General features: G+C 36.5%; 1 protein-coding gene across 1 annotated transcript; it reads right to left on the bottom strand.

The window, feature by feature from the left end:
* Positions 1–839: 839 nt before the first annotated feature.
* Positions 840–12,582, bottom strand: ube2d4 (ubiquitin-conjugating enzyme E2D 4 (putative)). Its single transcript, XM_052563936.1, has 7 exons — positions 12,308–12,582; positions 8,736–8,799; positions 8,501–8,532; positions 7,030–7,107; positions 6,838–6,943; positions 6,126–6,219; positions 840–4,957 (listed from the first exon to the last, which is right to left on the bottom strand). The coding sequence occupies exons 1-7, from the start codon at positions 12,329–12,331 to the stop codon at positions 4,912–4,914; spliced, it is 444 nt and encodes a 147-aa protein (XP_052419896.1). The 5' UTR covers positions 12,332–12,582; the 3' UTR covers positions 840–4,911.
* Positions 12,583–13,177: the final 595 nt, after the last annotated feature.

Below are 13,177 nucleotides of genomic sequence, written 5' to 3'. Positions count from 1 at the left end.
CTGAGTGTTAGTATTAGCGTCCCTAAACCATAAAATTACCATTTAAACGACTTTACACTTCAAGTGATAAAAGGTTTTGACAAAAACAAATCGTTTTATAAAAACATCACATTTCTGCCTTTATTTCTTAAAACAAGGGATGGTCTGAAATAGAAATATACATATAATTATAATTTAAAAAAAATGCAGCCACACAGCCATTTTCAACATTATCAGATTCTTTTTTTTTTTTTTCTGATAACTTTCTGATTGGCAAAGGCCATTTTTAAATAGATAAATCTTTGGAATTATTATTATTTTCTTTTATTTACCCAAACATTTCTAATGGTAGTATGCTATGGTTTAAAATATTAATTTTCCTTATTTTCAACCATTATCAGTGTTAGAATTTTCAGTTTTTTCTCCTTCTTCAGACCAAATATAAATCTTTGGAAATTTTGATTTAATTATTTATGTATTGTTTTCTCTGCCCCAAAAATTGCAATTGGTAGTATTTTATGCTTTAAATATTAAGGAGGACAACCATTTTTAACACTGATAATATTGAGAAATGTTTCTTGATCATCAAATATGTGACACTGAAGTAGAGTAATGATAAAGACATTTCAGCGTTGCATTACAGGAATAAACAAATACAATACAATTAAAAACTACTTAATTGTGTGTGTGTGTGTGTGTGTGTGTGTGTGAGAGAGAGAGAGAGAGTGAGTGAAAGAGAGAGAGATTTGTCCATTACACAATAAAATATAATTAATATGTGAATTCTGTCGGTGCAGTAGATAAAGAGTTAAATCTGAATGTCTGTGCTGTTGCCTGTACAATAAATCCAAGAGAATGTATTAAACAAAAGGAGCTTTATTCACTAAAGTTGACACCTTGGAGGCTAGTCTCAGCTGTACTGAGTCTGAGGAGAGAGCTGGTTCGATGACAAGGGTTTCTAGCACAAACGGTTAGCAGGAGAGGTCTTTATGGCTCTGTGTACGTGTGTATGTGCTACACAAAGTAGTACAGTACCAATCAACAGTTAAAACAAAGCAAACAGTACAGTACAGTTGCAGATACACTGATGGTTAAGGCTAAGGTTTTATTGAGGGTCTTGGGGGAGGTGAGAGAATGGAAAAAAAATATCCCTGATATCTTGCAAATAGCTGCGGAAAGAAAAGGTGGCAGCCTACCAGAGTGCAAAGCATGCTATACTGCCTTAGCACAATCTCAAACAGGGTTGCAACTCGACCGGCTGCTTCATTTGAGCTGATGACTGGAAGACGGCAAATAAATAGCAAATAAATAAATAAATTAAACAAAAACTCTACTTCCAGATGCACAACCAGTGAGCCACATTTAGTAGTGAAATATTTGCTGATACAAAGACAGTATCATCAGTCTTTGAATCAAAGCTAGGAGAAGTTGGCATAAAGTTTTACATTCAGTTCAATTTAAAAGAAAAAAAGGAAGGAAGAAAAAAAATTATATTGTCGTTTGCACACCATCATGTTTTCCAAATCCAACCAATGAGTTTTCTCTGTAAAACAAAAAAGGAGATATTTTCAAGTATGTTCACGCTGCACTTTTCCACACAATTAAAATTAATGGGGAGCACAGCTGTCAAGCAAAAACAGCAAAGTTTTCCAATAAATATTTACTAGAATTTGAGTTCGGAAGCTTGAAAGTTTATGGTTCCCATCCGCTTTCAATTGAATTGAAAACAGCAGCGTGAACATACTTCAAAATATCTCCTTTTATGGTTTACAGAGAAAAATCATTGGTTGGATTTGGAAAACATGATGGTGTGTAAATGATAACAGAATTTGTCATCAATTCTGTTTGGAAAAGTGAGTAAATGATTGCACAATTCACATTTCGGGGTAAACTATTTCTCTAAAAGCATATCCAAAGCTCAAAATATCAATACCCTTCGGTGAAAGTACACATATATGGTGCTAAATATAATTCTGGCGATATTTAGCCCTTTTCAGGGAGTCTTGAGCCGTGGGCTTGTGAAGAGCAGCACCAGGAGGTGAGAGTGAGGAGATGTTCACACTTCTTTCCCGACGGAAAGCGTTTGAGAAGTGGCTTCCCAACCCCCCCGAGCTCCAGTTCAGACGAGTGAAGAAAGATTTGTTCATTCTGCTCCATGTAAACATCTTGATCATCCACCTCTAAATAGGCAGCCACGAGTTAATGAGTGCGTTTACAGAAATTCATTTACAGTAGAAGAACTTGAGTCCAGCACCTGCGCTGGTCATACATCAAACGTACCACCTACTCTGTCAAACGTTAGTAATATTAGCGACTACAGGAACAAGAGTACCTAAAGAGTATTAAGGATTACACTCTTGCAGACAGATTTGTAGAATAGATAAATGCTAAACAGACGAAAAATATTGCATTCATACGCTATGACGTGCCCATTGTCTGCACATCTGAAAGAGGCATCATCACGTTTGGCAGAAATGGTGGCATTTGTTTTTGTTTTTTCCACAAAGTCCCACCGTTTAGCATTTTTGCTCCCTCTTTTTTTTCTGCGAGCAAATTGGGTGAAATTTTAAGACGAGTATAAAAATCTGCCTTGATTCCTAAAGCAACTTCACAATACTTATCAAAACAAATACTTACACTTACTTATACTTGCCATATCATGCACATGCGGCTGAAGTGAACTCAATTAAGTGGCCATTCGCATAAGACACGTTTTTGCATTAAAAACAGGTTGACGGAGCTTTCCCTGTACACTTTTTGGACAATGTGTTTATCCATTTGTACAGGAAATATGATTAACGTGCCCCCAGAGCAATCTGAGTGGTCCATTCTTTTGAAATCAGCACTACACATCAAACCATAAACAAAACTCTGTCTAGTCCAACATTAAAAATACTGCACGAATGCAACATAAGAAATACAGCACGAATGGAGAGCAAGGGCATGTCCTGTGTGAACGGCCAGCTTAAATCTTACTTCTGAAAATGACACAAGGTTAAATAGACAATATGTCAAAAGGAAATATAACTGTAACCAAATAATAATAAAAAAAAACTTTTGTCTAATACAAATAACACTGTGTCCTAATGAGATGCAATGCAACACAAGATGAAAGGTTTGTTTGACATTTTGCTTTTGTCCTAATAGTGATGGTGATAAGCGACAGGCGATTCTATTAATAAAAAAATAAAATAAAATAAAAATTATATATATAATTATTATTATTATTATTATTTTTTTTCAATTTCTGCTACCTTGTGGCTGACACTGATTAGACCGGTCTTTGTTTTGTTCAATATTAAAATTTGGTCCCACTTTATATTAAGTGGCCCTAACTACTATGTATTTACACAAAAAAATAAATGCATGTACTTATTGTGTTCAAATTGTATTGTTAATTTGTTTTACTGCTATCGAGGTGGGAAACGGGTAAGGTTAGGGACAGATTTGGTGGTATGGGTAAGTTTAAGGGTGTGTTAAGGTGTGAGGGATGGGTCAACCGTGTAATTATACATGCAATTACAGAAATTAATTACAGATGTAATTACGTGCAGATACGTGCAATAAGTGCATTGTACCAAATTAATAATTTAAATCTAAGTACATAGTAGTTAAGGCCACTTAATATAAAGTGGGTCCTAAAATTGTAATTTGCGTTATCATTTTGGCGTGAATTTAACGCCATAATGAAAGCGACAATAGATCATTTACCCTTGAAACAAACAAACACCTTGAAATACAAAAGAACATTCAAAAAGAAAAAACAAGAGTATTTCACAACAAAATTGTATCGGACTGATAGATATATTTTAAATATCGTTAAAACTGTTAATCTTGATGAAATTACACATTTGTTGCACAGTGAGAGAGCAGTGAGCTTTCAGAGAGAGCTCCACCCACACACTCTTCTGATTGGCTGTGATTTTGTCACGTCTTTCTTTTCTGTGTCTGAAACCGCCCCCTATACCCACAAAAGTTCACTATTTGTTATGGTGTCCAAAAGCAAAGTGGACATTGTTGAGTTCACTCGTTCAATCCCACGATGCACTGCTATAACTAGCGTACAATCGATGTACACTTAACAGCTAGTATACTCAGAGTCCAAATGTGCACACTTGTTTTCACTCATTGGACTATATTAGTGAATTAATGAGGGGATTAGGGAATGAGGTTATAGGGGGCGCTTGACGCTGAAATCTCATTGCATTGCCTCCGGTCAGGACATGGTGTTATGTTTCTTTTTTTTCTTAGTCGCTCAAAGATTATTTATGACCACAATTTGTTTAAAAACCAAATCTAATTTTCTCATTAGGGACACAACCTTTTCCTAATCACATTCATAGTGTTTTATGGGATAACACTGAAACGGCAGGAAGCTGGAAGGCGGAGACTACAGTAAGGTCTTTCTGACACCCGATTGTTTTTACATTCTATCGCAAACTGGTAGAAATGAAAGCGCACTGACAACTATGGTTTCCACAGAGAAGGTGCAATGGTTCAGACACGATCAATCCTGTCTCGCCGCCAATCCACCTTCAGCCCAACGTTTCCTCATTCAGTGATGACAAGAGTAAGAACGGCAACAGTAACACGGAGAAAATCACAACGACAGTAATAAGAGAACTAACAGTAGTACAAGTCTAACTTCCTGGGTTGTGGTACCCCGAGGTTTGTCCGGTTTTACAGTTTCCCTGGAGTTTTCCAGGCTAAGCCGTTGTGATGGCGGATCACATGACAGCGGATTCAGCACATAGCGGCCAACGTGTACCAGCGGCTCTCTCATCCTCACCTCCGCCTTCTGCTTCTCTTCCAAGGGTCAGGTGTTCAGACGTCCCCTCCCCTCAACATTCACTTCTTTTGACTCCTCTTGTTCAAAGTAAAAACACATTTCTCTGTCCGTTTGATTTTGTAGTGTTTTAGTGGCAGGCACTCTCACATGGCGTACTTTTGCGTCCATTCTCTCGCTAGTCTGTTGTACCTACGAGCAAAAAAAGGTTACAATTTAACAATTTAAGCTACGTTTCTGTTTCATTTAGTTTTATTTATCAGTGCGGGCAGGAATGCTTTACAGAAAGTGGATTTAGTGTGATACTTTATTCACTTTATATGCTTTAAACGTGCAAAACATCCATGTTTCACATCATTAATGAGTGCTTGAATAACAGTATTGTGCATATGTTATGTTAAGAAACTATGATATGTTAAGTTTTCGGACTATAAGTCGCACCTGAGTATAAGTCTCATCAGTCCAAAAATACTTCATGAGGAAACATATATAAGTCGCACCGGACTATAAGTTGCATTCATTTAGAACCAAACAACAAGAGAAAACATTACCGTCTCCAGCCATGAGAGGGCGCTCTATGTTTTCAGTGTAGACTACAGGAGAACTAAGCAGCATAGAGCGCCCTCTCACGGCTGGAGATGGTAATGTTTTCTGTTCATTTCTCTTGGTTCATGTCAAATAAATTTTGATAAATAAGTCGCACTTGTCTATAAGTCGCAGGACCAGCCAAACTATGAAAATACGGTATTAATTCGGTGTTGCCTGGTGCTTTTTTCAGGATTCTTTGATGAAGTTCAAATGAACTACATTTATTTCAAATAGAAAACTTTTGTAACATTATATGTGTTTTTACTGTTATTTGTGATGAATTTAATGCATCCTTGCTGAATTAAAGTATTAATTTAATAAAAATAAAAAAAACTGCTTATCCAAAGCAAAAAATCCCCTACATATTAGATGGCCTGAGGGTGAATAAACTTTGTGCCTTTCTCAGTTTTAAATGCTTCCACACTGCTGACATGTTTGCTTCATTAGCGCACATCTCTGTTTGATCGTGTCACATCATTGTTCGGTACATATTATTCGGTCTTTTCGCTTATTTTTTCTTTTTCGCGATTAAATTTGGTTGCCAAACATTCAGTGCATCCCAAGTCTTTTGTTCTTAACCCAAATGTTACATAAAGCTGTTTTTGTACTGATGGCACACTTATGTTATAATTTTGACGTCCGTCAAATAAAAGCAGAAAACCACCACAAGTGCTTTTCATTTATATGGCAGTTTCTAAAAATAGCCATTTGATCAAAAAAGATAAATTTACATGAACAACAGAAAAAAAATGAGCATGTAAGGGTCACTCACTTTTCTCTGTCTGCTTTATATGTATGTGCGATCTCAGGTACCAGCGGGTCATCTGGGTTCGGGTCACATAAGAGGGAGCAGATGGACAACAAGACTACAAAAGAAAGGGAACACATTAAAAACATATAATACCAAAGCATCCTGATCGTCTGAACTGCTGGAACGAGGAGCTTCTCTCTCTGCCCTGTGTTTGTGTGTCATATAACACAAACTGATTCCTGTGGAGAGATCTGAACTATGTCGTTGCTTAGAACAAAGAGTAATCACTGCAGTCTGACAACATCACCCACACCGGGCTCAGCGCTCAGAAACACCAAGACTATACAGTACTCACAGACAAACAGTCCCTCCAACAAGTGCTCCAGCCACATGAGAACATTATAATACCTAAATTATAACCATCATCTGTCGGTTTGAACATGTACTGAAGGTTCTAAGAAACATTTCTTATTATTATCAATGTTGAAAGCAGTTGTGCTGCTTAATATTTTTGTAGAAACCATGCAAAATTTTATTCAGGATAAATTGATGTGCGCCTATTTGAAACAGACATCTTTCCTAACATGATAAATGCCTTAACTGTCATTTGTGATCAATTTAATGCATCCTTGCATCAATAAACAATACATATACAGCAATCAATTATTAGATTTTTTTTTTTTTTTTACAAAGTGCTTATTTATCATGCACTGAGACACTGCATGAATCTTACCTTTGGATACAGTAAGTGCGGGTGACCACTGAGATCGCAGGATGTCCAGACAAATACTTCCGTTACTGTTAATATTCGGGTGGTAGATTTTTGTTGTGAATGCGACCTGTCAATCAAAGCAGAGAATATTGATCACAGCATGACAAGCCGTCACATACATTTGCATTTGTCTAATCTCGCAAAGCAACTGACCTTTGGTGGTTTAAAGGGGTAGTCTGTTGGGAAATGAATGGTGAGGAAGAAAACCCCTCCTTGATATGGACTGTCATTCTAAAAACCAAGAACACAGCTTTGCTAAAGTATGCATGTAGTGTCTGCAACTATCACAAAACAGCCAATATTTATACTGTATGTATGATAAGGACAGATTAATTCAAAAATATAACATTCTACAAAATGTCTTTACTGTGATTTCATGTGGAGATCCGCCACTCAGAAAATAACAGATGCTACTGACATATAGCAGTGTTAAAGGTACAGTAACCTGATTATTTCACTAAACTACAAGCAAAATTACCCCATGATTTACTCAAGCCATCCTAGGTGTACAGAGTTATATATAAAAAATGGCTCTTCCAAGCTTTATAATAGCAGTGAATGGATGTCAACATTTTTAAGCCCAAAACATTGCATCCATCCATCATAAAAAGTGCTTGACACTTTTCACCCCAGGGGTTAATAAAGACCTTTTTTAAGGGAATTGATACATTTTTTTAACCATATTTATCACTTTATAAACTGTAATCTCTAGCTCCCGCTAACAGTCGTGCTCGCGTTCATGAGAGAGTGGCGTTTCAGAGGAAGACCAATGATGTAGTCGTATCGTAAGCTCTGTTGAGAAGTGAAGAAACCAGGAAGCACAGAGGAGAGTAGCAGTAGTATTTATTTATTTAATGTCCTGTCAGCATCTTAGGCTATTTTCATGGCAAAAAAAATAAATAAAACCAGCAAACAAACAAACACAAGTTAGCAGAGAGAGCAAAACAAAAACATTGGTCATTAATTAGAAGTACAAAACGAGGATTTGGAAAGAAAAATGTTGGAGGATTTCGATATAAACCAAGAGAAGAATTGGCTGTAAACAAAACTTGGCTCTCGCGAGACTAGCGTATTCTCACCAGAGCTTACACTACGCCTCTAATGAACATGTGTATGACAGTTAGCAGGAGTTGATATTACAGTTTATAAAGTTTTAAATATGGCTATTTTTCTTACACAAACACATCACATCAGAAGCCGGAGCCATATGGAGCACTTTTTATGATGGATGGATGCACTTTTTTGGGCTTCAAAATCTCAACACCCATTGACTGCCTTTATAAAGCTTGGAAGAACCAGGACATTTTTATTAATATAACTCCGACTGTATTCGTCTGAAAGAAGAAAGTCATATAAACCTACAATGGCTTGAGAGTGAGAAAATAATGGGAACATTTTCATTTTTTTGTGAACTATCCCTACCATTATCACACATTTCTTACTAATGAATTTCCACGATTTCCCCATGAGATTTTAAAATGTTGTATTAATCTTTAGTGTATAGATTTTTTTTTTATTCCCTCATATATATATATATATATTTTTTTTTCCAGTTCCCTCATATCTCATGACTGTGGGAACCCTGTAATTTGAAAAGAATAAGACAGAAAAAACAGCTGCTTACCGGCCCCATTATTGTTGCCTGCCAGTGAAACACTGAAAAACATGATTGATGATATAAAATCAACCGGCAGTATTGAAGCAGAGCAAGAACTGATCCAATGTGTGCTGAGAATGGTTGTTAGTGTTGAATAACTGCTAGAGTGAACACATGCGAATATCTCTATATTAAACCAGTAATCTGACAAAAATGTACCAACAGTAACTTTTTATAACTCTCTGGTTCCTCGTATACTCACAGTCCTCTCCGACTGGACCTGCTGAACACTGAGCTGGTGGATCTCTCTGTAGGTCTGTCAGCTCCTGAGGGAAACAACATGGCCAGGTCATGGAAAACTGCTTTTTTGTGCAATAACCTTGATTATTTGATTCTAAGTATACTTCAGTGAAAACTGATAAAAGACACAAGTAACACAAAGGATTCTGGGTCTGATCAAAATGTTATCAGCACCAGGATACTTCATTTACTCAAAATGCTTTCTAAAAACAGATTTTGGCTCATGTTAGTGTAACGTGGTTGCCAACACATATTCCTAATGCTCTGGCTCTGAGGTTTGTTTCCATATTGAGATTCAGAAGCACTGCCAGCACAACCAGCGCTACCGCAGTCGTCTCATAGCGCCTCACAAACGGCTCTGAGAGTTGAGTATGGCTGTACACACAAAGGGTGCCACTCGAAATACCAGGGTATACAGAAATATCAGCTGTGGAAGACAGGCCTCTTTTACAAGATAATCTCTTACGTTCTTCAAAATTTGAAAATGTATCTGTGTGATTTTCCAAATGAAAAACAAACAAAGAAACATATACATATACACATATATATATACACATATATATATATATATATATATATATATATATATATATATATATATACACACACACACACACACACACACACACACACACACACACACACACACATTTAAAAAAAAAAAATTTTTTTATGTAATTTATTAATTAACATCCAATATGCTGATTTGATGCTGAAGAAACATTTCATATTAGTTCATATTTTGGGGTGCAAACTGGGTTACTTTTTGTTTTTAAGATTTTTTTGATGAATAGAACGCTGAACAGCATTTATTTCCATTACTAATAATTATAAACAATTATAAAATTACATTATAAATGTCTTCATTGTCACTTTTGGTCAATTTATTGCATCCTTGCAGAATGAATTGGTAGATATACATTATATTTGAAACTGCACTTACGTATTTTAATTTAATTTAAGGGTAAAATTGGGGGTTAAATTATGTTAATGATATGTTTCATGAGTTTCACTGATGTGTATTTTTATAAATGCTTTAATAAATTCAAATTTGTGCAGGCATTTGAACAAGTTTCTGTCTTACAGCGGTCTCTCAACAACTGCTGCTATAATGTTCATCTGAATTATAGAAACCTTATCTCTACTTCTTTTTGTACAAGCTCTGGACAATATTTACATTACAGTCGCACACCAACTTCTTTCCTGTACACAGTGTGGCTCAGTATTTGGCATCGGGTGCATTTCTGTAACTGTTCTGAATCAATCACCTGAAATATGTCGTCTCTCTTTCTCAAGGCCATGTCACCTCTGTAATTCACCTCTTGAGCAGCTGTTTGTATTGCTAGAAGTTGCTCTCTGACTCACAGCGTCTGAAAACACCTCTCTAAAGATAGATGCAGAGCGGTCAGCTGTTCACAGACAGCACTTTCAATAACTTTAACTCTCAACACACTAAAAAAAACACAATAAATGGCTTTAATGAACCACCCCTCAAAATATCTGCCCAAAAAAAAATATATGCTGAATTTAGGGACAGGCATAATATATATATATATCTCATATATATATCATGATTCAAACATGCTATTACATTATGCTTACATGCTTAAATACACATAAACAGGTTTTCATTTCTGATATCGTAAACATGATCGTTGCACAAGACTGATCTTTATAAAACACGCTCTGGCAGGAGCAGCACAACACACACCAAATACTGTGTTACATCTGTGCTGCTTTTAAAGGGGCGGAGCTTTTACGGTCTATTGTTGATCTGTTGTTGAGGCTTTGCTGATGTAACATTCGGCACAAGTTAAACGTCTATCTAACATTAGTCATCATGGGTCTGTATGCATTTTAATACAAAATCTTAAAATGTGCATCCAATATTTTTTATGAATAGATGAACATGTGCATTATTTCACAGGACTTCTCAGACCTTAAAGGGACAGTTCAATCAGAAACGGAAATTGTAGAAATCACACTGCGAAGTATCCTAATATACTAAACAGTTGCGCTGCGAAAGGATTCCAAGTACAAGTCCATGTATCTGCCCACGTTAAAATTACAGCCAATCAGAAGAGTGTGTGGGCGGGGCTCTCCAAGAGCATAATCAATTTATTAAAATTCACTGATTTTAACATTATTCTAAATACATACTCACTGACCCATGCAAACCTTGTTACGAAATATACTTGTTTGAGCATTCTGGTTTCCTTTAAGGTTTTTTTTTTTTTCACGATCTTAGGTGAATTATCGGTTTTCGTGTTTATTATAGCAATTAAGTCACACAAAAATTATACTGAAATGATATTAATATTGTACAAAACGCAAGTACTTGTCTTGAGATAATCTTTAACATAAGCTGTTTATTCAGAGTCTGAAGATATACGACCGCTTTTGTATCACATTTATGCCATTATTTCGTCTGCTGAACACAAAAGATGTTTCAAAGAATATGAGTAATCAAAAAGTTAATGTACTCCACTGACTTCCACAGTATGACCAAAAAAAAAAAAAAACTTTAAAAACACAATGGAAGTCAAGGAGGACCATCAAAGATTTGTATACACGCATTCTACAAAATATATAATGTTGTGTTCAGCAGAAGAAAGAACTTCATACAGGTTTGGACATCCTGAGGATCAGTACATGATGATAATTTTAATTTAGGATGAACTGTCTTTAAATTATGGACTGTTCCTTACATAAAAAAATCTGAATATATCACGCAAGTCAAAATTATTATTTTTTTTTTCATTCAAATGTCATTAAAAAGTTTTTTTTTCCGATTTCTACTCATTTAAAAAAAAAAAAAAAACCTTAAGGGTGATTAAAGAATGACAGAACTGGAATCGTTTTTATAAAACACTCAAAAATACGGAATCCCTGAAAGAGATACACAGACTCGAAGTGATTATTTTTCTGATTAAAGTCGCTGGTTATGCGGACAGGGTGGTGAATCTGTTAAAAATACCCTCCGCTGTCCTAGTGCCCTATTTGCCGAGCCATATATGGACACACTGACACCGCGGTTCAGCGCTTGGCAGCTCGAGAGCAGTTGTCGCCATCACGCATGCGCACCAGCGGCGCTTCGCTCATTCATGATGACCGACAACAGAAAAGATACAATTTAACAATGTTTCCAGCGCCCACGCACCTTCTTACCACAGATATGTCACAACAGCACCTGTCAACCCCCAAATCATGCGTTATTAGCACACAGACCCTTACGCTGCAACATTGCATAACGACAATAGCAGTTGTCTATCACATATATCGCGCTAAACAAACACTCACAATTATCCGCCTGTCTCTAAGTGACTGTTTATAACAGCATGTGTGTGAATCTGTAATGATAAGAAAGACACCGTGCGTCTCTCCACTGCATGCATCCACCATTGATCCGTCTTTGTCTTGACCAGATAGGGACAAAATGAGAAAAGTGCGACTGCTTTACATCACAACAACATTAGAAGATGACGAGCAGGAGGCTGAGAGGCTATGGGATCCACACAATGCACACAGACTCACCTTCTGGATTCTTTTCAACGCCATTTGCTCGTTGTGTTACAGCACTGTGTGATCTAGTTCAGAGACTGTTGGCCTGTACAGTTTGGATGAGGACGCTGCCGTTTTTCTCCTCACTGTCACACGCTACGTTTGTAATAACACCGAAGCACAGATTTGGACATTCACACCGCTGTTTGAACGGCAGTCGCCGATTTGAGGAATTCTTACCCCCTCTAACCTCACTGACAGTTTTTAGTGCTGTACTAGACAGCAGGAAGCTGATCTCGCGATACAACGCAAAGGATTTCAGATAATATCGCGATACTAGAGCTTGAGGTGCAAGGTAATGCTGGGAAATGTAGTTCTGTGAGTGTAGTGTGTAAGTTTAGTAGTAAGGGTAAGTTAGTTTTAATAATCGAAGATGAAAATGAATTGACTTAATTTAAATATTAAATATTTTTTCTTAAAGAATATGTTTGATATATTTTTTGTTAAATTAATTTTATATATCAGACTCATTCAAAACTTAATAGTGTAGAATCTGTAAACAAAAATAAAAAAAGCCCGACAGACAGTCTCTTAAATTAATTTAACATATGTTTGTGAAAGAAAAAAAGAAAGAAAGAAATTATTCTAATTAAATTTTTTGCTACAATAAAAAAATTAAAAGAACACTGCCAGTGCCCACCCCAGTGCTGACTTTCATCATGGTCTTCAGGGTTTGGCCCTCAGATTATCCTCTGTCACTGTTTGGTTTATTCTCTGGCCGGGCTCTTGGCTGGAATCCAGTGGCACTGGTGGTACGTTTCTGGATGGGCTCACTGAACACCTTAAAGGTGAGATGTTGTGGCAGTTCTGTGTCCCAAATAATGCACGCCCTCCTGATGCCAT

The sequence above is a fragment of the Carassius gibelio genome, chromosome B8, assembly GCF_023724105.1.
Source record: "Carassius gibelio isolate Cgi1373 ecotype wild population from Czech Republic chromosome B8, carGib1.2-hapl.c, whole genome shotgun sequence".
Taxonomy (NCBI): Eukaryota; Metazoa; Chordata; class Actinopteri; order Cypriniformes; family Cyprinidae; genus Carassius; species Carassius gibelio.
This window is presented reverse-complemented; position numbering and strand designations above follow the sequence as displayed.

Bases quoted from the DNA above. Each gene is read 5' to 3' on its own strand.
- ube2d4 (XM_052563936.1), bottom strand. From the start codon at position 12,331: ATGGCGTTGAAAAGAATCCAGAAG. The intron at 6,944-7,029 runs GTCAGTTGCTTT...TTTGATTGACAG, and splicing joins ACCCCTTTAAACCACCAAAG to GTCGCATTCACAACAAAAAT. The intron at 4,958-6,125 runs GTGAGTGACCCT...TTTTGCTCGTAG, and splicing joins TATAAAGCAGACAGAGAAAA to GTACAACAGACTAGCGAGAG.